General features: G+C 41.7%; 1 protein-coding gene across 2 annotated transcripts in view; it reads left to right on the top strand.

Annotated features, from left to right (window-relative positions):
• EPN2 (epsin 2) overlaps positions 1 to 17824 on the top strand; it is a 47393-nt gene extending 29569 nt beyond the window's left edge. Inside the window, exons 3-9 of one of the 2 annotated variants that reach the window (XM_075515714.1) lie at positions 3350 to 3462; positions 4972 to 5064; positions 5333 to 5489; positions 8628 to 8798; positions 10436 to 10528; positions 11468 to 11683; positions 13290 to 17824. In XM_075515714.1, coding sequence (XP_075371829.1) covers positions 3350 to 3462; positions 4972 to 5064; positions 5333 to 5489; positions 8628 to 8798; positions 10436 to 10528; positions 11468 to 11683; positions 13290 to 13627 — 1181 coding nt within the window. In that variant the 3' untranslated portion in view covers positions 13628 to 17824. The remainder of the gene's footprint in view (positions 1 to 3349; positions 3463 to 4971; positions 5065 to 5332; positions 5490 to 8627; positions 8799 to 10435; positions 10529 to 11467; positions 11684 to 13289) is intronic. The other variant, XM_075515715.1, reaches the window with a different exon arrangement.
• Positions 17825 to 20735: the final 2911 nt, after the last annotated feature.

Below are 20735 nucleotides of genomic sequence, written 5' to 3'. Positions count from 1 at the left end.
CAAATTGACAATTTTTTCCATTTTTGTAAAAGGAGCTCTGAAGTGCCTTTTAGAGTTAATAAAACCAAGTAGAATGAATTGCTGAAAAGCCTAAAAGTGAAAAGAAATAAGCTATATCTGTGAGACCCCTTATTATCTGTGTTCAGATCCTGGAGCTGCTGAATGCTGGTCTCTGTTGGGAGCTGTGAGGTAATGTAGCTCTCTGCCAAAGCAAGCCTGCCGTTCCTGTGCGCGGCTGGGAGGCGAGGACCCACCGTGGGAGGGCGAGTGAGACGCTTGGAGTAGGATGCAATCCCTGCTTCTTGCAGCTTTTTAGCACAAAAACGATGTGTGCTGTTAAAAGCTGAAACCGGTGAGCACTTTCAGTAAGTAGTCCTTCATGTCGAAATGGGAGGAAAACCAGCGGAGTTAACTTAACCCATTTCACATCACTTTAAAGTCATTCTGCCGTCAGCTTCTTAGTTGTTATGGAATGTAGTTATGTCAACAGAGATGGAAAAACTCCTGTGCAAAAAGTCCAGGAAATCACGTTCTTCCCCACAACTGCAGTTAAAGAAACAGAAGACCAGAAGGTACCTGCCTGATCATAGTCCACTTGCCATCTGTTCTCAGGTGACTATGTTGCTGTCCCATTTGTATGCTTATCCAGCTCTGTTTGGAAACCAGTTGTGACTCTCCTTCTACAATTCCTGCTGGAAAGCTGCTTCTTTCTGTTTGTATTTCAAATTTATTCATGGTCAATTTATACCATTAGTTCTTGCCCCTTTATCTTAAATAGCTTTTCTCACTCCACAGTATTTGCAAGCCTGATGTATTTAGCAACCATAAACTGCTTGATCTTCTTTTTGCAAAGATAAACACATAAAATACTCTCTATATTCAGAAGGGAAGCGTTTCCACATCTATTCTGTTTTGAAATAATCTGTCTTGGATTTGCACGACTAGAATTGCATTTTATATGTTAGATGAATTCTGACTAATGCTTTGATGCAGTAATGCTAATGTTAATAATAGCTGTATTAGGTTAGCGGCTGGGAGTTACACGTTTTAGTACTTAAAGTTCTCTACATCTCTGTCACTTGCAGTTGATGCCCTCAATTAGTAGAAGATGGTATTCAAAGAAATTATTTTCTTTCTCTGTATCATTCCATGTCGATTGTTCCCTTCTCAGTCATCTGGTTTTTTAATTTTCCTGTTTCTCCCTCTAGTTTGACAATTTATCTTAGCGTTCTCTTTGCATTTTCCAATAATCTCCTGCGTTGGTTTATTACATAATTTTTCTTGAGATTGGTCTTAAAGCCAGTTCTTGAGAAACTGTTAGTAAACTTCCTTGGTGGTAGGCAGTATGACGTAATCTGTTCTTCAGCTGGTTCTTTACCTATTTCAGTTCTTAAACTACCCTCTGTTTAACAGTAACATCTGACTTAGCATCATAAAATGCTTTGCTGAGTCCATATAGATTTAACTTTACTGCTTTTCCTTTTGACTGACGAATCAGAGAAGGAGCTTTCCTGTTATGGGCTACCTTTTGGTAACCTCATGTTGACTTTTATCCTGTTTTCTTTTAAATTTTCTTTATTTTCATATTTAAGAATATTCAAACTTTACAAACATTTTAAGGTTGTATTTTCCATGCTGTCAGACATCCTGTTATTTGATGCCCTGTTTATTCCTAGTTTTAAGTCTGTAATAGTCCATATAATATATTGGAGAGTCTGTCTGTGGCTGTTGGAGCAAAACGTACTCGTGAAGCAAGCTAAATTTAGATACTTTATATGAGAAAGAGTTGGAAAAAGCTATAGAATTGAGGTATGAGTAACATCTTTACAAGTGTGAAATAGGGAGCTTGTTTGGTTGGCTTGAAAGCTTCAGGATCAGGACAATGTGGGAGGAATCGTTCTGGGTGATCAACTAATTTGTCCCTTTAGAAGCGGAGTGGGATGGGGTGGCATATTGGGTGTACCGTGGAAAGGAAAGGTCATTCCTCGTTTACGGAGAGTCACCTTCCTTCTGGCCTGCTGGATGAGAGAGAAGGTTGCACTTTTTATTTCATAATGTCATTTTGGCCTAAAAGTTAGGGGGAGGCAAGACTGGGAAATACTTGGAGGACTGAAGTAGTGACTGAAAAAGTGGTTTTGGATTTTTTTATTTTTTTTTTTAAATTATGGTTTGGCAATCTAATTTTTACATGCCTAGCTGACCTATTAAGAAGAAGCATGATTTCTTTGAGCTTGACATTGTAGTTTAAAAATATGGTTCCTCTTTATTAAATGTCAGTATATATTTTGCCAAACTAATTATCATTCCAACCATTAAATACAAACTTCCTTGCCAAAGTAAGATAAAATTTCTGTATACATTATTTGGATGGTAGAGAATTATCTGAGGGGGGGGACAAAAATTGTTTAATTGCTGTATAGTGATAAACCTATTAGTGTTGTCCCATTTGCATGGGAATTTCTGCATGCTGCTGTAGTGAAAACATCAGTAAAAGTATATTTTTGTTTTGAGAAATTGTGTATTTTAGCTGTCAAGCTTTTAGCTGTCAAGCTTGACTGTTATTCAGGAAGGAGTGAGGGAGATTACCAGCTGCTAACTTAGCTAAGAGAGGTCTTCATCCAAAGAAAGACCAACCAACAACAAAAACCAAACCACCCCTAACATATATACCAAACTTCTTTTTTCAAACAGAGAATGATACAGTATTTTTGTAAATTTTGAGTATGAGTAGCTGGCTTGTTGGTCTCTGAGCCTGCCTAGCAGTTAAGAATAGTTCTTTATCTGTCCCATTAAGACTGTATTATTTTACAGAAGAGTGGGTGGTATCCAGTTTTAGCCTGGTATTGGCCAACTCCCAGCAAATTCTTACTGACATTGTAAGACGTAAGAAATATCATTCAAGAAAACATTTGTTGATTAATTCTGTAGTTTTTTAAGTCAGTGTCCTGCCCCCCCCCCCCCCCCCCCCCGGCTCTGAATGCTGGATACTCTGTCCCAGCATATTGTTGGTGATGCTTCTTGATATTACAACCCCACTAACACAAAAAGCCTTTGTTTTCCAGGAGGGTTTTTCCTTTAAAGCAATTGAACTGCCTTGCAGAACTCTCCCTGCTTAATTTTTCTGGCTTGTTAACCTCAGCCTTGGTATGAGCTTTATCTCCTGCAGTTCAGGGAGCTGATGGTGGTCGGTGAGTCAGTAGCCCCTGGCACCCTGGGGGCCTGTCGCTGTGCTGGGGACCTTTGAGAATGGCTGTGTGAAAGTGGGGTGGTCCGGTCAGAGGAATAACCAAACCTGTTATATATCTTTTTGTTGTTTGGTGTTAAATTTGCTGGCTTTTGTCTCCAACAGCTACATCCCCTCGAGTTTCCTCGGAGCTCGAGCAGGCCCGGCCTCAGACAAGTGGAGAAGAGGAGCTCCAGCTGCAGCTCGCGCTGGCCATGAGCCGGGAAGTGGCGGAGCAGGTCAGTTCCCGTGTAGGTTTTCCAAAGTGTCTATACTTTGATAGTGGAGACTACAATCCTGTTTTTTTTTTCAATGGCAGCTTGGCTTTGCTCCAGGTGGAATGGGGGGGAGAAAGGCCGTTTTGGAAGATGTTGCTCTTTTTTTTTTCTTTTTTTTAAATCTCTTTTTAAAGTAACTGCAGCCTCCGAGCTGTTGAGACTAGTGGAAGATGACAGTCACTTTGCAAGAAGACTTTGTGTGGGAGGATGTTAATCATCACATTACAGAAGATGTTTTCAGTTAAGAAGAACTGAAAACATGACTAGTCCTGAAAATCTTCATTAATGGGGCCAGCATAAGAAACATCAGTGAATTCTGATTACAATGAAATCTTGAATGATCTGCTCATTCGATGAGATTGTCCGGAACAGAAGGGTGGCCTGACACAAAGTACTAGAATTTATAAAGAACCTGGTTTAAAATAACTTGGCTCCTAATCTATCACACAGGTTATGTTACTGTGGTAATTCTTAGGAGGGTCATTCTGAATTTGGAGTAAACGCTGTAATTGTGGATAAAGTTTACTGCATATTAATATATTAACACAGTTGTTGAATCTCAGCTATGAGTGAAAATTCAAGTCAGCCTGCTGAGTATCTCTAATGTTTTAGAGGCTTCCTGTGACAATTTTAGCTACTGCTGTATGTTAGGCATTAGTATCTCTGTGCTTGTAAAGGGAAACTATCACCCTGTAAACTTTGTCATTATTGAGCAATAAAGTTAAAGAAAATAAAAATCAGAATCTATCAGTTGAAATAGCTTAAAAAATCGGAGGGAAGTATCAGCTGGGGAATTAGTCAGCTTCTGAAAGATGTGATGCAAGCAAAGATATTTAAAGTAGTTGAATGTACCACAAACATGGTAGTTTACAGATGTGAAAAACCTACAAAATACGCCTGGAGTTGGCTCGAGTAATTCACTTAGTGTTCTGCATCAGTTGTGGAGGGCAGCTGACAAAAGCCAGGAAAAGTAAAGTTTAAATCACTGTGTCCTTCAGTGGTGATTTGAACATTCAAAAACATTACTGTAATTTAAAGATGGGACGTTTATTTTGTCTTTCAGTTCTGTGGTGTTTCTAGCATTGTAACTGAATTTTTGGAAAGAATGTTTCATTTATACCTTTCCCATTAGGAGTAAAACAACACGAGGGTAAATTTCAGTCAGCAAAATGGATGTTGTTAAGATCACACTGTTACGCTGGTGTTACAGGGTCAGGGTGCTCCTGACCTCTGTTTGAGGCGAGAATCACAAGGATTTTTTTTCCCCACTTGCGTTATGTACAAGTTACAGCAAATAATCCTGGCAATCCCACTGCGTGTGCCTGTGGTGCGCATCACTCCTAGGGTGGCAGGGAGTACTGCCCAGGCCTTCCCTGGCAGTGTCCTGCCAAGGGGGCTAGGCACCTGGAGGGAGCAAGCAGCACAGTCTAGGCTAATGGTCTATATCAACAGTGTTGATTTCCTTTGCAGGAGGAGCGCCTCAGACGCGGAGATGATCTGAGATTACAGATGGCTCTGGAGGAGAGTCGCAGAGACACAATTAAAATTCCCAAAAAGAAGGAGGTAGTGCCTTCGACTAAGAAATTCCCGGTTATGCTGCCAAAAGCTGAAATACAGTAACACAAAATAGCTTAATACTGAGCTCTTTTATGCTTTTGGGATTGCTTTGTTGTATAGCTTAAAGCTTCTTCCGTGTGGGTTAAATTTCAAACTACTAGTCAATGCAGGTGTGTAAAAGGAAAAAAAAAAATAATTGCTTCTTCACTCTCATGGGTTTGTACTTCAGATTGGTAATGCTCTTGATTAAAGCTCAGGTTATTCCTGCCCTCAGCATACCACTTTGTTGGACCTAATGGATGCCCTGCCCTCGTCGGCACCGGCCCCACAGAAAACAGAGCCTTGGGGACCTCCTGCTGTTGCAAACCAAACTGATCCCTGGGGAGGATCCACAGTTGCAGCTACTGCCTCTGACCCATGGCAATCATTTGGTAAGGATAAACTGCCAGAAGGAATGCTTATTTAAAAGTTTTTGCTTTTTAATCTTGAGCTTTTCAGAGTTTCTCAATGTACAATGTCATGCTTGATTACGACAGTATATTAGTCTGTTTTGATTGTTTCCTGTACTCTAGAACTAATGTTCCCCTAACTCATTTCCAAGCAGAAACAAATGGAAGTTGCACTCTGTTCCTGCTTTTTAAGCGGCTGGGTTTTTGTGTGTGCATTTTGAATCTTAAGAAAGAGGAAAAGAGTGAAGCTTCTGTCGTCTTTGTACAGGAAAAACAACTTGTTTCAGACTGGGGGGATGCTCCTGCTTTGACTGCTAGTTGTGTCCAGTGTCATGGGTTTAGACTCTTGCCAGTATTTAATATAGTACTTAGGCAGAGTCCTATGGTTAGGAAGGCCATAGATCTGAATTACCATGTCTTAATTGCTCCTAGTGAAATGTGATGTGTATACTGTCAGAACCAAACGGGTTAAACGGTTTAAATAGAGATTGTTCTACTAAACAAAAAAAAGGAGGTTACCATTTTAAATATTCACTGTGTTTCACAAGCTTTTTGTGCTAAATTAATGGAATCTGTTTCTGAAGTGAAAGATCCAGTGCTTCACATCTTAAAGAGCAATTAAGCCCACTTTTTTGCTTGTTTGCTTGTGTGTGTGTGTGTGTGTGTTGCTGCCTGTGCAGTGTGCTGTTTTCTAGGTTAGTCAGAGTCTGTCCAAGGAGTTACTCCTTTGCATAAGAAAGTCGATGGTTCCTCACAGTACATGTTAAACTTGCCACATCTGTGGAATTGGAGCTGGATCTGGGTTTTGTTGGCTTTGGATTTTTTCCTTTTCTGAGGGACAGGGGGTTTCTGTGCAAATGGAAGCTTGGTTGTGAAGACTAACAGCTGAGTTCTGTCAGTTTTGCTTCAGGCTGGTGATTCTACGACCTCTGCTATAGAGTGCTTCAAAGTCATTTGCATTAGCATTCAACACACCACCGTCCAGATTCCTGGTGAAAATTTTGAAGTTTAATAATGAAATGCAGGTTTTTTTTTTTTTTCCTCCTCATGGTGACATTAAAGGCACCTACATAACTGCTGGGCCAACTACAGTTCATTGTTCTAAGTGTAATCTGTTTCTTTTTTGGTGATAAACTGCAGGCACGAAATCAGAAAAAGTCCAAGTTTTGGGCCCTAAGGCTGTTCAGTGTATCTTTCTGTGGTTAAAAACCAAACAAAATCCACCTTCTTCAAATCTCGTGCTCAATATATCATCCTCTGACAAGGTTTTCCTTGCATCAGTTGCAGCTGTAGCATTTCCTCTCAGCGGCTCCCAATGCCATAGAATAACCCCTTGTTCCAGCTTGCTGGTTACTTGGCTCCCAAGGATAGTCTTGAAGATGTAAGATTTATGAATTCGACTGCTAATAAGAGTGACTCACTAAAGTGTATTTCTCAAATCCTGTATGTGCTTTGGCATTTCAGTAGAGATAATGGAAACTACGGGAAGGTATCTTCCCAAGTGCTCTAATTTCGTGCACTCTCTTTATGAAAAGAAAAGACATTTTTGAAAGCTTCCGTTTATGGGAAGTGCTGTCATTAGCATTTCTTGTATGGCATTGCTCGTAACTCAGCACTAAGGGTAGATAAAGGAAATGTAAGTACAGGTGTGGCAATAGTTGGATTTACTCAGAGAATTTTAGCATTTCCTGGGTCTGAAGCTGTAGCAAGACCATGCTGCCTGTTGATGAAACAAAGATCAACATTGCAAATTGGAATTTGTGCCCCTGTGTGTAGCATTGAATTGGTTTTCAAGAATATTGTGATGCCAAGGGGGTTTGTATGTAGTTTTAAAAAAATAAAACAGTATTCAGTTGTAACTTGAAACCCACACGGTAGTTAAAGGTAATAGCCGTGTACTGCATGGGTAATTCTCTTCTACTCTTGGATTATACAGTTGTTCTCATTTAGTAATTAAACCATGACTGGTTGAAAAGTTCCGGTGGGAAGAAGAAATGTGTTCGCACGTACTATCTGACTTGAAGGTAATTGATCACCGTAGAGTTGTACAGGATGTGCATGTAAAGTACTAGGTTCCCATTCCTGCATCCTGATGGCTGGGGAGGGGCAGCGGGGATGGACGACATGAGAACAAAGCAAGAGCGATACCTTCCAACACAGACCCAGCCCACTGCAAATCTGAAATGTGGTTTGCTTCAGTGGTCCTGGGGTTTGATAAGCCAAAATAGTTTCATTTAATGGTAGAAGGAAGAAGAGGTCACCGAAGCTGAAAAGCAATAAATTAGTAGGTTGGGGAGGAAGAAGAAAAAACTGGCAGGAAATTGTATAGTGAGGCAAGTTTCTTTCTCTTTCCTTCTCCCTTTACTGCCTTAATTTGTCACTTTACACTAGGAAGCCCTAACCTTGTGCACAGCCTGAAGCAGTTTGGTAATCTGAATTTGTAGGAATGAAGAGTTGTCAGCATCTTCCAATAAAAATGGGAATCCTGAACATACAGGCATTGGGTTTAAAAAAGAAAATATGGGAACGTGTATCAGTGGACAGCTTAGATCTGTGTCAGGAGGAGTGCTTAAAATTGGGAATAAAAAAAGCACAACTAGCTCAGGGAAGCTGATTATATTTTTATAAAATGCCAGTATGGTTAAAAGAGTTTGAAAACTATTCCCTTTGAATCCTACAGATTTCTTTTCTTTGTCCAAGTTTTAATGTTGTATATTTCGTACCTTTTACATATAGGCTTTTTAGAAAACTTTTTTCTTGTGAGTTCATAAATATACCCTGTGATTTAGGTTACCTTCAGTCAGATATTGTCTGTTGTGGTAGCAATGTCTGTAACAAAAGCAAGTTTATTTTCTTGTTGGAACTGCAGATTTTTTTTAATTCAGTTTCAAATGCGAGATTTGTTTTATTCATGTGTCTTGCACAAATTTACTTGTGCATGTTGTTCAGTATGTATGACACAGATGCTGAGACTTATCAGTATTCCTAATGTTGAACTGCTTCACCTATTTATGTTTAGTATTAATTGGCAGTAATGGCTCTTAAGAGAGATTAATCTCCAAGGAAAGCTTTCCAAAGTGAAACTGTACTGACTTGTGTTCCTGCTGGCTCTTTTTGCAGGTGCCAAACCAGCTGCTTCCGTTGACCCTTGGGCAGCACCAGCAGGATCCACAGCTCAGCCTCTGTCCAAAAATGTTGACCCTTGGACTCCTGCTCAGCCATCTTCTACTGCAGCAAAGTCTGTGGATCCTTGGGGACCAGCACCTGCAAACAAACCCCTCTCTGCTTCTGGTGAGAAATGGTCTCATCTCATACCCATGTTATTTGAGTAATGAAGGTGAAATCGGAATGATTTTCTTGCATTGCTTGGTTAAAAGAAGCTATGTGCTGAACAATTTGCAGAACTGGTCTGTAAAATAAATGGGAGTTGTAATAGCTGGAAAAAGAACTTCAAATGTAATTATTCTGACTTAGAGCTCTGAATTCGTGTTGCTTCTTCGTGCTCTGTCCCTTCTACATTCTTTTATTGGTATGTGTGGATGCATGCTGAGCACTTACAGCTGCTGCTGCTGTTGAGTTTTTAAAATGGTTTTTATCTTTAATTAGACAAGGACTTAATTTCTGGAAATGAATGATACTATAATTTTGCCTTTCATCATGATAAATAGCTATGCAGATAGATGTCTCTGCAGCGTAGATTGACAGGTTGAGCAGCTCCATGCTCTGAGGAGACTTTTAGAGGTGCAAATGAAGGTTTGTTACTTCAGACTGAGGGTGTGAAAGCTATCCCTAAGCCCTTGTGTAGCAAGATGCAGAAGGTGCTGATGTAATTGTCTATTCATGCTCTGTAACTAATGCAACCTTGATGAATCTTAATACCTGGTATTTTCATGTTGGCACCGTGGCTAAATGCATCCTAAATTGCATTGTCTGCTAGTACATACTGATTTATCTCAGTACATAATAAAGAGAGGAATCTGAGTACTGCAAAAATTGTCTAATCAGCTTTTCACTGGGCAAAGGGCAATAACTGGATCATTATGAGAATTATTCTTTAACTATGGTGGGTCTTTGTTCTTGATAAGAAGTACTGTTGTTATACACAATCTTCACTCGTCGTCTTGGGTTTTTGTCTTTTTGTGCTCTTTATGGAGCTAAGTCCATACCTTCATTTGCTTGAAATGTGTTGAAGGTTAAAACTAAATTAGAAAAACATTTCAACTAATTTAAAAAAAAAAAAAAAAAGGCAAACTTTAAAGCTTTTCAGGAATGTGATTGCTGTTCATTTAGGTGTGGTTTTTCTTCCTCCATTTTGAGGTAAGGGTGTGTCCACGTTTTGAAAATGTTATGTTTTCGTTGGTTGCAAACTACGGGCAAGTGCTGGTGCTTTAGCTAACAGGGCCTTACCATCTCTACATGGCGTAGATAACCTTTTCTGTTGCATTCCTCCTCCTTTTAACTTTGGAAGCGTAAGTCAAATAATCACTTAAATGGTAGCAATGCCACATTTGTCTTTGGAACTGTATTCAGAAGTGTGTTTTACTTGAGGGCTGATTAACACGCTTTATAGTTTAGTAAATTGCTGTTCTCTTCTTCCACAGCAATATATGCCTGCCTATACGTCTCTCTAGTGCAGACAGTCAGTAAAATCCCAGCATGCTAAGGTGTGCCTTACATTGTGTTTTAAAAGCTCATTGCTCTGAATTAGTTGGCTAACACTGTAAGAAAGGACAGTTCTCGGACGTTATACTTCTCCCTGGTCCTAGCTAAGAGTAAGAGCACTCAAGCTGACCTGAACTGCTGCCCTGGAACCTGACAGAGTGGCTTCTTGGTAACATGAATGGGTTAGAAGTTGCTTTCAGTAGGATCAGCTGTGTGGTGCAACTGAAGATCTGTTAATGACAGGGCTGTCTTGTTGTTTTGAACAGGAAGTACATCTTTTGACCTCTTCAGTAATTTGAATGGTACAGTTAAAGATGATTTTTCTGAATTTGACACACTTCGAACTTCCAAAAAGCCAGGTATGAATCAGATTCTTAGTACGTGGACAGTTTGGGTGATAGTCTCAGCAACAAATGTCTCTATTCTTAAATTTTATTTAAAAAAATAAATAAAATTGACTTTCACAAAGGAAAAGATTAAAGTTTGTGATAATGCAGTAGTAAAAGCTCGTTGCTAACATTTTGGCCTGTGCATGAACTTATGGGGAATGGGTCTTTTGTGTTGTAAGCCATAGAATTTCACTCTCTAACCTTTCACTGCGTTGACCCAGAAATTGGTTTGACTTCGAAATTTACAGTATCCAGCGTGCTTGGAGTATGGCTCGTGCTCAGAGAGTCAAACAGAACAATGTTGACTGAATTTCTCAAATGTGTAAATTCTAGTGTGTAACAATAGCAGGAAGAAGAGAAAATACACTTCTATGAATGCTTTAATTTATTTTTTTATTTGGTCGTTAGTCACTAAAATAAAAACTGCCAGACCTTGATGTATAAGTGCTTTGATACTATGTACTTTCAGGATGATTCTGCCTGAAAGAATGGTGACTAATTCAAAGCCGGGCTAGGCTTCTTTAACACAAAAGAGAAAACCTGAGTGCAATCTAGCTAGGAAGGGTGCAGCAGTGTAGTGCAAGGGCAGAAGCCAGAGCTTTTGAATATCTTTAGTTTGGAGACTCTTAGTCCCATCTGTTGCGGCATAGCTGTGAGAATATTCATCAGGGCAAATTAGGTAGCATCTTCAGTAGTGCAGTGCAACTCTAACTGTAGCTTCTTCATGCTCTTCTAAAGAACATTTATCTGCTTGCATGCTATAAGGGTGTAACATGTACTGAAACATTTAAATCTAATACAAACATTAGAGTTTAAAACATTTCTGCTGTCAGAGGCTTCAGGGTTTTCTTTGCTTGACTATGTAGATTTAACAAGATAAGTTTTGTTTTTCTCTTTGTGTTGTTTCAGCTGAATCAGGTTCCACTTTGCCATCTCAGCATAGCGGTACCACAAGTCCTGATCTCTTTGATTCCCAGCACTCAAGCATGACATCAGGCAAACAGAGTGCAGCTCGGAAAACCCCTGAGTCTTTTTTGGGCCCCAATGCTGCTTTGGTGAACCTGGATTCACTGGTGTCTAAGCCGCCGCAACCTGTTACTTCACTGAATCCATTTTTGGCACCAGGTCTGTTTCCGCACGTTCCTTCAGTTTTCTATTTTAGCTTTCCCTTCCTATAGGAAAACTCTGCATAACTCAGTCCTATTGGATTTTGTGTAAGCTGGTTTGGGCTTGTTTTTCTTGATTACATCAGCCAACAGATCATGACTGAGAGCAGAAGGGTGAGGCATCATGGTTTCAAGGCATGCTGCTGGACCCTGAGCTTCTACTCTTGCGTCTGCAGCAGATCTGCTGGCTGAGCTTTGTTCAAGCAGTTTCTTTTCCACTTTTGCCTTTGCGCTCTCAAAATTACCTGTGTTAGAAGAAGGCTTTGGGTTATTGAAAATGGCTGAGCTAAAGCTGATTGGTTGTCAGAACAGGTAAGATGTGAACGTGTGCCACCAGAGAATCCCTTGGGAAGGTAATAGGTAGTAGGTTCTTGTGGAATCAGGTGGGAATTGCCCTTTTGCGTGTGCTACAGCAGGCACAGTAGCATCTCTGACTGCAACGTGAGGTTCCAGATAGCAAACTCTGCAGTATAATTTAGTGGGTTGCTGGTTAGGCTGTCTTTAGGCTAGCATGATAAACCAGTTTTGATCAAAACACACTCTCAGTGCATTTTGAAAAAAATAGGCTGTTGCAGTTCTCCTGTAGATTGGCCCCTGTTAGAAGTGAGCCTTTACTTATACCAGACTTACATGGTGACACTAAACACGTGGAAGATGTATGCATTTTTTAAAAGCTATTCATATGCACTAAAATTTCTGTGTGACGCTAGTATGGTGAAATACTTTAAAATGCTATTACAGCATTTATTTTCTTCACTCTTCCAATGGAAAAAAAAATGACAGCTTATTAAACTCCTTGGGTAGGAAAAACCCAGTAATTCTGAACAGCCTTGGCAGTGTTTAGCAAGAGGAAGTCTGTGTATCTGCCCTTACCAGTTACTACAAAAAGTTTATAAGGGGTCACTGGGCCATCCAAATAACGCTATACATATACGGTAACAGGAATTTGTAGTGTTGGCAGCAGTCCAAAGAACCTCAAACGCTGGGAAAGTTATTCTCTGCTTTTTTCTAGCACCGCTGTAATTCGGAAACAACTTGTTTACTTTATGAATTCTTGTCAAAACTCAGTGCCAGAAACATGTACAGCTTCTAAATGGAGTTCACTGGATGAGATCTTGAAGCAAATGCACAAATCTGCAGTAGCCAGATTGCAGTAGAGGAGTACAGAGAGCCTGCAGTTCTCTTCCGTAATGCAAATTTTAAGTGGCATTTAACCAAAAAAAAAAAAAAAAAGTGATCTGGATGTCATGGTTAGGCATGTTCCAGGTAACCAAATTTAGAACCTGTCTCTCCAGTGACTACTATCAGAAGTGGAAACTGTTGGTCAGCGAAGGGATGTTTTGTGGCATTGATAGGTTCAAGGAAACAGACTGTACTTGTGCACCAGTGCAGCCCCAGTTTGCTGAATGGCATCCACGCAGGTTTCTCCTCAGGGTCTTTTGGGGCTGGGAGCATGTGGGGATGTACAGAAGGTGCGTCCTTTGCCAGAAAAGACGATCTCCAAAACCTCGTGCTTACAGAGGTGCGATCTCTTTCCCTCTTCCCCCTTCTTCTCTCAAAACTAGGCGCTGCTACAGCACCAACTCCAATCAACCCCTTCCAAGTGAATCAGCCTCAGCCACTCACTCTAAATCAGATGAGAGCGAGTCCTGTGATGGGAACCAGTCCTTCTTTCAGTGCTGTGCCACCGATAAGCATGGAGCCAATACCTCTGTCTTCCATGGCCCCAGTGCCTGTGGGAATGGCACCGATACCAGCTATGGGCACTGTGGCATCTATATCAAGGATGGGCCAGGGGCTGAACGTGAGCATTGCAGGATCAATGACCCAACCTCTTCACAGTACAGGAATCCCGCCGTCAGCATCCCAGTCTACAAATACAACTAACCCTTTTCTCCTATAAAGACCCAATTAAAGGAACTTTCTTTTCATAGTGTTTCCAGGCTGAAGTCTTTACAGCAAAATGAACGTGGCCTGTGTGGACTGAACGGTGTATAAGAGACTTGGAAGTAGATTTGCAGTTTACAGTTATGATCTTTGAAGAGTTGTCTCTACTTACCAGTTAATCTAAATCTAGTCTTTGCTACAGATGGTACCTTACTTTGGCTTGTTGAGCATTATGTGAAATGTTCAGACTTTTCACCAAAGTTAGATTCTGCCCATTTTGTTACTTTGTTAATCATTTCAATACACTTTCTAGGGAGAACCTGCCATTTTAAACTCCGTTGGCTATTTTGTAGATGTCAGATGATGTGCTGGATCCTGAAATTACTATTTCCCTGCATCTGTCACTTCCTATGCCCATATAATAGACCTGAGATTCAGAGTGCTAGTGAATGTTTTGCACATAACTATACACAGTTCTAGACTGTTGGTTCACCCATAGTCCTTACTCCTAGAAGAGAACGATTCGGAGGGCCCAGGTGGCTGGTTTTTATGCATTAAACATTGCAACGCAAAATCGCACTGCTTTGGTATCAGAGGTTTGACCGAGAAAGCAAGCTTGTCTCAAAAGGAAAAAAAAAAAAAACAAACCAGACAAAAACCCCAAGAACATTCTCAAGTTGTCAAGTATAACGTGTGCTGTTGTATGCAGTGTTGAATTTGTACACTACTCTCTAAGGACTCCTGAGGAACTCTCTGTGAGTGGCATGCTGCACTCGTGCTGAGTGAGTGTCCTGCTCTGTGCTTGTCCAGTACCAGCTTCGTTTGGAAGTTATCATGTGTATTTTGTTTTTATTTGACTTACAATGTGAGTTGAAAGAAAAAAGAAATACAGTGGGACAACTTTGAATTCAATTTCACCGGGGCAAGCTTTAAAACTAATTCAGGCTTAACCTTGCTATATGCAGTTACTCTTGTATACTTTTGCACATATTTTGTTTAGTACAGTTTCATATTTGAGTTTGCAGAGTTACCTAATAGTCCTTTTTTTGCTAATTTTTATAATGTGGTTCTTATTTAACTGTCTGGTTTTGATAGATTTATCAAGTCTGGCTGAAAAATTAAGATATTGGCAAATGTCATTTTTATGGTTTTAATGCCCTCTTATTTATGGTTTTAGCTCTTTGTTTCTGTAAAGAGAGTTTAAAAGGGAAGATTAACACTAAAATATTTACTTTTAAATGAAGTACTCATAATGCAAATCGAAACAAATTCTCGTGACTAATTATTTTTAGATGAATTGAATTTGAGCATAACATGATTTAAGACTACATTAAAAAGAAAAAACACTAAAGTCGCCTTTCCCTTGATTTGTTCCCATTTTCCGATTACCAAAATGGACAGATGTTTAGCCTTTATGAAGATCGGAAGAGAGGTTTTTTCTTGTAATACTTCTTGAGATGTTAAAAATTCTAACGTACAAACACGCCTCATTTATTGACTAATTTTTCTTAATGAAAGGTGCACTCCATATTAATAACCAGTTCCATTTACAACTATTAATTGTAAGCTGAACTATACATTTTAACTTGCATGTCTGGACTCATCGGCACTAAACCACGCTCAGGTTTCAGCCAGCGTTTCTGGTGGAAACCTGGCCTTCTCAAAGGCGGCAATGTTTCCGAGCTCTGCTTTCACAAGCCACGCAAACGTCCGCAGAGCATGTGGAAAGGGATGTCCCAGTGCTTGCTACTGCCTTGAGGGCATCTCTGTGAATGAACTGATGCATCTTGGTGGCCTTTCCCTAATTAGAAGGGGGGGGGGGGGGGGGGGGGGGAATAACCAAAACAAAGAAGCTGAAAGAAATGGCCAGAGTTGTGTGTTCTGGTGTAATGATGCTGTGTGGGACTGTGCCAGTCTAGGGTTGCGTACCGCAGGAAGGAGGGGCTGGCTAACGTGGAAGGGACTGGGTTATATCTTTTGGTGGGTAGGGGAGGCTGAAAGACTATCAAATCTAGGGTACAATCACAGATTTTAGCTGTGTAGGTCAGTGTAGCTCTAGTAGTATACGGAATGCTAAATGTGTGGATGTTTCTATGCAGATTGTTCTATCCTCTTGAATGCTGTTGAATTTGCAAGTAGGATTCGGAATATTCATCTGCTCTTGTTTTTATATAGGAGGAAAGAGAATTACTGTCCACACCCAGTATGTCTTTAAGAAAACAAAAAAAACCATTCGTGTTGCCTTTCAGAGTAAGGAAAAATACTTTACTTTTTTGTTGTTGTTGAAGTTATTGAGAAGTGTAGACCAGGAAGGGTGTGATTCTTGCAGATGGGGGGGGGGGGGGAAGTGCTTTCCAATTGATCTGTGGCAAGATTTATCCTTTGTTATTTTTCCAATTTAATTTTATCAACAGTGCAATTGAGGTCACTTGATGTTTTTCCCTTAGTCTGTCACCTGAATGCATTTGCAACAGTTAGATGGGGCATTGTCTATTCAGCCAAAAAGTTCTAATGCATCCTCTCGTTAAACACTAGGTAACTTTTTGGAGGCAAGACGGGGTTGATAGTAGGTATTTAAAATGATGAAGTCATCTACAGTTCAGAGTCATGATCTGTCACCATGAATTGATAAAAATGTGCTGTTGGTCTGGTAGGAAGCCCTAGCTTAATGAAACTGCTGAATGGCAAATTGTTGCTTTTACCAAGCCACTTCTGTAAGAGCTGTATTACTTTTACATTATATATATATATATATATAGAGACATATATCGCACAATAAACCATGACAAGGCACTCTGAAGAGCGATCAGCCCAGACTGCGGTGCTGTAAAGCATTAGGCTAAGGACTCACCGTGCCCAGATTCCCAGCCTGACACGGGCCTTGTGGCAGGAGCCGAGTTCAAGAGGATAAGCGGCTGTTTTGGTAAATCTGCTTGGTTCCTGGGCTGGAGCCGTGCCCGTGTGTCAAGCGCCCTGCAGGCGCGGGGTGCTGCAGCAGTGTCGCTGAACGGTGGTTGCTGTTCTAGCCAGGTGAAGCTTCAGTTGTGTCCAGAATGGTAAATCTCTTTTCGCGATAATTTACCTGCTCTCCAGAATAACTCTTCCTCCCTCCTCGCCATCCCACTTCTTTTTGCATGGAGGACGTGTGCGTATCCGATCACATCTGCTCTGGAGTATTTCTCCAAATGCATTTCCCTCTTCCCCTTCTTTTCTCACTTGCAAATATTAAAAGTGCTTTTGATTTTTAAAATGTTAGTATCCCAAAATAGCCTTACTGGTCAAATTGACCAAAGATAAAGTGTTAAATATTTTGTAAAAAAAAAAATAAAAAAAAAATCTTGGCATAATTTTAAACCCAAAATAAGCTCAGTTATTTATTCAGTTTTATACTATATAGAAACTAAACTACATTGAGGGGACAGGGAAGGAAAACCATGGTGGGTTGTGGTGTTTACAGTCTTTTTGAAGTCCCGTAGCTAAGACAACTATTGTTATCCATCTTCCCTTTTGCTGTTACAGTTTCTAATGTGTACTGTATGTATTAATATTGCACAAATTGTGGAGAAATATATGGTTTATTTTCACAGCAGAATCTCACAAGACTCGCTTCCTTTACAACTGTTACAATTTAAATATTTACCAAACTGTTTTCATAATACTGGGAGCCGGCTGCTTTTTATGAATTTGTGCTGACTATTGACATTATTTACTGTATAAATAATTTATCATTTGTACTATTGTATCATAATGTCTGTATCTTTGTGTCATTTTTCCCAAGCGATGTCACAAATGTGATATTTAATAATGCCATCAGAACAGTGGAAAGACAAGGGGTTTGTAGGTGACTGGTCAGAATTAAAATTGTATTGCTTATATTCCAGCCGTGTTGCTTTTTCAAGACTCTGCGTAGCGTTTATAACCCCATTGAGAAAAACTGTCGCTGCCATGCTTGATTTAGTTTTCAAGAAAGTTGATGGATTGGTTGAGATGATTTAAGGTTTGTGCTAAAAGTCCTAGGTGCTAGGAGAAATCTAACGGTTATTGAGAGTAATGCTTCTTGTACATTGTCAATGTGATTTCTTCGATGCATTCATCACTTTCCTGGGGCGGGCCTGCTCTTACTATGAGAAAGGAGGGTTTCCTATAGATCACTTAAATCGGACTCAGTCGAGACCTTACTAACTCAATAAAAATGAAGACTTGTTGTGTTGCAGGTGACTGAATTGCTTCTTTAAACCACGTTACCCTTTAAACAGCTCTTTTGGAGGGATGACCCAGTACCGTCTCGGTGGAGGCTTCCGTATTTATGTCAAGACAGAAGTCTGGGCAAGGCCTGACTTTTAAAGCCATCGCTGATGGAATAAGGGTTGGGGAACTGACAAAACTGACTTTGGGAGTCCTCGCTTCCCGGTTTTGCAGTGGTTCAGTCTTGCCCTTCCTGCAGCATTGGCTCTGCCCCATCGATCAAGTGGCCTTGCAGATGGGGTAGCAGGGAGCCTGCCTCCAGCTGGGAAGCCGTGTCAGCTTCTAATTCTGGATGGTTTAAATTGAAGGGTTCTTCATTAGCAGGCGATTTCAAGAGCTGCCTCTCCAGAGCCCCTCCAGGTTTCCTGTAGTTATGCTTTGCTGCCAATCAGACTGATCACTAATCAAATACTTAATTTCTAAATGCTGAAACTGCAGTGGTGTTGGGAGACCTGACTATCGGAAAGGCAGCCATGGGGAAAAAAGCATCTCTCTCGGTTTCAGGTCTGCGGTACAGAGCTGGCTGGGGGTGTTGTGCAAACCCACTGCCCCAGTAATGCTCTGGTTTCCCTGGAGAATGAGGCCGCCTCCGGTCAGGTCTTTGATTGGTTTTGCTTCTGGGTTTGGGCCAGTAAGGAAAACGGAAAAACCTCCTTTGGCAGGGGTGGCAGCCCAGGTACCTGTTGCTTTTTGTGTCTCGCATTTTTACAGAAGGATGCCTTCCGCTCCCGTGCTGGAGGGCTCTTCTGTGCACGCGTGCTTATTGCTCCTCTGGCCGGTCTCTCTTTTTCTGTGTGATCAGTACTTCTTCAGTGTTTTACTCTGGCCTTTTGAGATTGCACATTTTAAAATAAAGCTGCGCGCTACAGGAAAGATTTAGGAAGGGCTCAAAGTGGAAACTTTTGTGATGACTCTGTAATACTCTTCAAAAGGAGCCGAATACTGCAGGCTGTTGCAAGCTGAGGGGGTGCTGGAGGGAGTCTGAGCTGATAAAGCCGCTTGCGAGAGAGATCTGGCTGCGGCTGAGCCTTCCTCTGACCTTGGGCAAGCTGCTCTCCCCCTGTCCCGGGTTTCCTCTTCCTCTTCTGTGAAGTGAGGTGGTATTTGCCTGCTTTTGTGGAGGAAAAGGGCTATCTGGACAAAGTATTATCTAGAGGCTTGCCCTCATCCGCACCGGTGTTGCCAAACTATTTTTGCTGAATACGTACATTGCCGTTGCCTCTTGTTCGTGCTGAGCTGAATGGTGCAACTCTGCTCTTCTGCTCGTTTTCATCGAACTGTGAGAAAATGGTTTGGGCCAGCCTGTGCTGTGGCTTCGGCAAGACTTCTGCAGCTGCCTGCAATCTACGTTTCGGAGAACCAACATGATTTATACAGCCCCTCGTGTTAAAAACTTCCACCTTTTTAAAGTTAGCTGTCATCCGCCTTGCAGGTAATCTCCTCCCTGTGAGCTGGGACACAAACGAACACTGATTTCACAAAGACAGAAGTTTGGGAGCTCGGGATTATCAACAGCGAAGAGCCAGTGTTGTGCACGGTGGCAGCAATCCCGTCTCTTCGTGTTTTGCTGTCAGTCGATTGTACCCTGTAAGTGTTGAAGACTTGGGGTTTCAGTGAGTGGAAGGTCCCTTTGGTGCTTCAGACATCCCTGCCGATCGTTCGTTAGGGTGGTTAATTGGCAGCAGTCTGGTGATCGACAGGGGACTGGCATCCTACCAGTGCAACACAACCCAGTGGTTTGCAGAGGTTGAAATAGTAAATTATGAACGGGGGAGCAGGGAGATGCCTTGGGGGGAGAGCGCGCATCCTCTGGCTTCGCTGCGGGGAGCCCGGAGCTGTGCCAAACCCGGGGTGTGGGACCCTCGGATATTTGGTAAATACCTCTCTGAGGAGATTCAGGGGAAAATCTGTCCCCAGCGGCTGTTTAACGTGGGGTGGGGCAGGGAGGTGGTGCAAACTTTATTCGTAAGTGAACTGGTGACCAGCAGAATTGTTAGCTGTGGCGTGCATTGAAACTCTGGTTGAAAATGATGTCGAAGTGCAAAATATTTCTAAAGCACCTGAATGTCTCCGTGGCCAGCAGACAGCTGCTGCGTGCAGAGCACAGATACTCCCAAGGCATCCAGGTGCGGAGGGATGAAGGCGGCGTGTGCTGCTGGACGCGGATGAAATGCTGGGGGTGGAGGGAGCAGGTATTAAAAAAAATAATCTGTGGCTGTTCAGCAAACATACATAAAGCAGCCTGGACATGTTACCCGATCTGTTCTCAACACTTGTGCTGCTAGTTGAGCAACTGCGTTCCCGTTCTCGGGTGAAAGAAAATCGATGACATTTCAAATAGCCGGAATAAAGCAGTAGTAAAGGTGGAGTTTGTCTTCTCGGCTCCTTTCCTGCTGCTGCCTGACATGAAATCTCACCGGGACATCAATGCTGCCAGCTTTGCAGCTTGAAAGCTTAAATATGCTCTGGGAGATCCTCACAAGCAGGTACGGCATCGTGGTTTTAATCCCTGTTTAAACACCGTACACCGAAGCTGCTGTAGGTCAGATCAGAGCTCGATCCAGCCCAGGGTCTTGTTGCTGGCAGCAGAGACCTTCCCGGAGCAGAGACCTTCCCGGAGCAGAGACCTTCCCGGAGCAGAGACCTTCCCGGAGCAGAGACCTTCCCGGAGCAGAGACCCTGCATTTAGTGGTCACTGATACAACTGCCTAAGAACCCCTTTGTGAAACCACTTACTCTCCCGGCCTCCGTGACGGCCTCTGGGATCACGCTGCATAGCTGAAGGAGGCAGGGGCTGGACGAGAACTTTGTGCCCGGCTGCTGGAGCGGATGGAGGCGAGGGCTGAACGGCCTCTGCAGAATGCTGCCTCAGCGTGGAC

The sequence above is a fragment of the Mycteria americana genome, chromosome 12 (assembly GCF_035582795.1).
Source record: "Mycteria americana isolate JAX WOST 10 ecotype Jacksonville Zoo and Gardens chromosome 12, USCA_MyAme_1.0, whole genome shotgun sequence".
Taxonomy (NCBI): domain Eukaryota; kingdom Metazoa; phylum Chordata; class Aves; order Ciconiiformes; family Ciconiidae; genus Mycteria; species Mycteria americana.
Note: the sequence above shows the minus strand (reverse complement) of the source record. Positions and strands in the feature narration are given on the sequence as shown.